The sequence below is a fragment of the Penaeus chinensis genome, chromosome 13, assembly GCF_019202785.1.
Source record: "Penaeus chinensis breed Huanghai No. 1 chromosome 13, ASM1920278v2, whole genome shotgun sequence".
NCBI lineage: Eukaryota > Metazoa > Arthropoda > Malacostraca > Decapoda > Penaeidae > Penaeus > Penaeus chinensis.
In genome coordinates this window covers 18,841,684-18,844,183 of record NC_061831.1, presented here as the reverse complement: position 1 = coordinate 18,844,183, position 2,500 = coordinate 18,841,684, and the positions used below count along the sequence as shown (strand labels likewise).

Below are 2,500 nucleotides of genomic sequence, written 5' to 3'. Positions count from 1 at the left end.
TTATACTAAAGTAGTACTATTCGACCTCGTAAGTTTTAAAAAGGATTTTAGAAGTTTTAAAAGGTATTTTGCTAGATCGTTCTTACACGCACACGCACGCACGCGCGCGCACACACACACACACACACACACACACACACACACATATGTATGTGTATATACATATATATACAGTTTTGTTATAGAATCTGCCTCCAAACTTCAAACCTAAGAGATAAAAGATTTCATGGATGAGGTGGGGGTGAAAATCATTTTGGGTTGATAATGACGTGACTTACATACATTATTCACGAGTTCCAACAAGTATTACTTGTATGAACTCAACTATCGTGACCCTTATCGTCAGGACACGGCATGCATTTTTTTTTTCTCAGGACGTATAATTAGAGAGTTATGGTATTATACATAAACACATTGGTCATTAGTAGTATTTTTCACATTCTCTCAATTACAATGAGTCCAACTGATATTATGACCTGAGGAATAATAAAAAGAAAAACATTGGTTTATTCCTACAGTATTTTCCTCTCTGGTGTTGGGGTAAATACTTGGGGTAACATGTGTTTCTAAGTTATCTGTTTCCATATTATTATTAGTTAAGACTAGCACTCTAAGAGAGGTTTATAAAAATCATAATTATAATTACAATAATCTTAATTATTAAATTATGTTAATTTTATCAGGTGATGGTGACGGAGGACGGCCCGCACTTCAGCATGGCGTGGACTACATTAATCCTGGCCAAGAGGACCAGGCGGTAAGTTGCAATGTGTTGAATTTAAGGAGTGAAAATAATAAAGTAGAAAGTTCACTACTTCTGCCATTAGCAGAATCAGAGTTGAAAGGAAACAAAGTGAAACATAGGAGAAAATCATGTTTAAGAATAAAGCTGGGTTACTCCAGGACTTTAAAACATAATAAATCTGGAATGCATTTCTGTGTTCCCTTACAGGAGGTGTATGGTTATGAGAGGTCTAAGCTAAAGACTGCAGTCACTTGGATATTTATAATTGCCACAGCAGGACTTCTGCGGCTGCTTTTCCATTGGATCCCAGAACTCATGCTGAAATGCACGCATTCCCGCTGCTCTCTCACAGCTGCTACCAAAGTGCTAATTGTGGTAAGATGATATTTGTGAAGAGGGTTTAAGGGCTGTACCTGAGTGTTATTTTTTCAGTTTTATGTTAAGTTAGAGTATATAATATTGATACCTATGAATAGTCTCTCTCTCTCTCTCTCTCTCTCTCTCTCTCTCTCTCTCTCTCTCTCTCTCTCTCTCTCTCTCTCTCTCTCTCTCTCTCTCTCTCTCTCTCTCTCTCTCTCTCTCTGCCCTCTCGTTCCCTCAGCCTCTCTGCCTCTCTGCCTCTGCCTCTCTGCCTCTCTGCCTCTCTGCCTCTCTGCCTCTCTGCCTCTCTGCCTCTCTGCCTCTCTGCCTCTCTGCCTCTCTGCCTCTCTGCCTCTCTCTCTCTCTCTCTCTCTCTCTGCCTCTCTGCCTCTCTCTCTCTCTCTCTCTCTCTCTCTCTCTCTCTCTCTCTCTCTCTCTCTCTCTCTCTCTCTCTCTCTCTCTCTCTCTCTCTCTCTCTCTCTCTCTCTCTCTCTCTCTCTCTCTGCCTCTCTCTCTCCCTCTGCCTCTCTCTCTCTCTCTCTTTCTTTCTTTAGTTTCTCTTTATTTTTTCATAATTGATTAAACTTTTCAATCTTTATAGGAATACTTCAAAAAGTACAAGAGGAACTTTGTCAAGAACATCCATGAAATTGACGCAAGCAAAGTCAGGTAAGGAGATGCTGTAATGTACAATCAGTTAGATAATTTATTACAATAATATGATGGTATGCCTATCATCGAAGGTATGTAAACAGAAGAAATGCAGAATATATTGTTTTCATTTTTGGTAGATTGCAATGTAGAGATCATATAATAAAGCTGATAAAATTACTTATTTGCCATATTTACAAGGAGCACAAAAGTTATACTTTTTGCAGTTGTTACTGATATCACCAGTTTTATTGCTGTTATTATTATTACTGTTATATTTATTTTTTCATTATTTTTATTACTAGCAGTAGTATTTGTAATAGTAATTATATCATTACCATTATCATTTTTAATGCTATTACTATCACTATTATTTGTTTTATTGTTATTATTATTATTGTTATTATTATTATCATTACCATTATCATTATCATTATCATTATCATTATCATTATCTTTATTATTATTGTTATTGTTGTTGTTGTTGTTGTTGTTGTTGTTGTTGTTGTTGTTGCCTTTACTGTTACTGTGATAATAAAAGTTATTATTATTATTATTATTATTATTATTATTATTATTATTATTATCTTTATCATTATCATTATTATAATTTTTACTATTATTTTTTATTATTAATATTTTATTATCATTTTTATTATTGTTGTTGTTGTTGTTGTGTTGTTGCTGTTACCTTTACTGTTACTATGACAATAAAAGTTATTATTATTGTTATTATTATTTTTA

General features: G+C 34.5%; 1 protein-coding gene across 3 annotated transcripts in view; it reads left to right on the top strand.

Moving 5' to 3' along the window:
• Positions 1-2,500, top strand: part of LOC125031371 (polyamine-transporting ATPase 13A3-like) — a 49,871-nt gene that overhangs the window by 27,519 nt on the left and 19,852 nt on the right. For all 3 annotated transcript variants that reach the window (XM_047622063.1, XM_047622065.1, XM_047622064.1), the window contains 3 exons: positions 684-757; positions 953-1,120; positions 1,707-1,774. In XM_047622063.1, the coding sequence (XP_047478019.1) occupies positions 684-757; positions 953-1,120; positions 1,707-1,774 (310 nt within the window). The remainder of the gene's footprint in view (positions 1-683; positions 758-952; positions 1,121-1,706; positions 1,775-2,500) is intronic.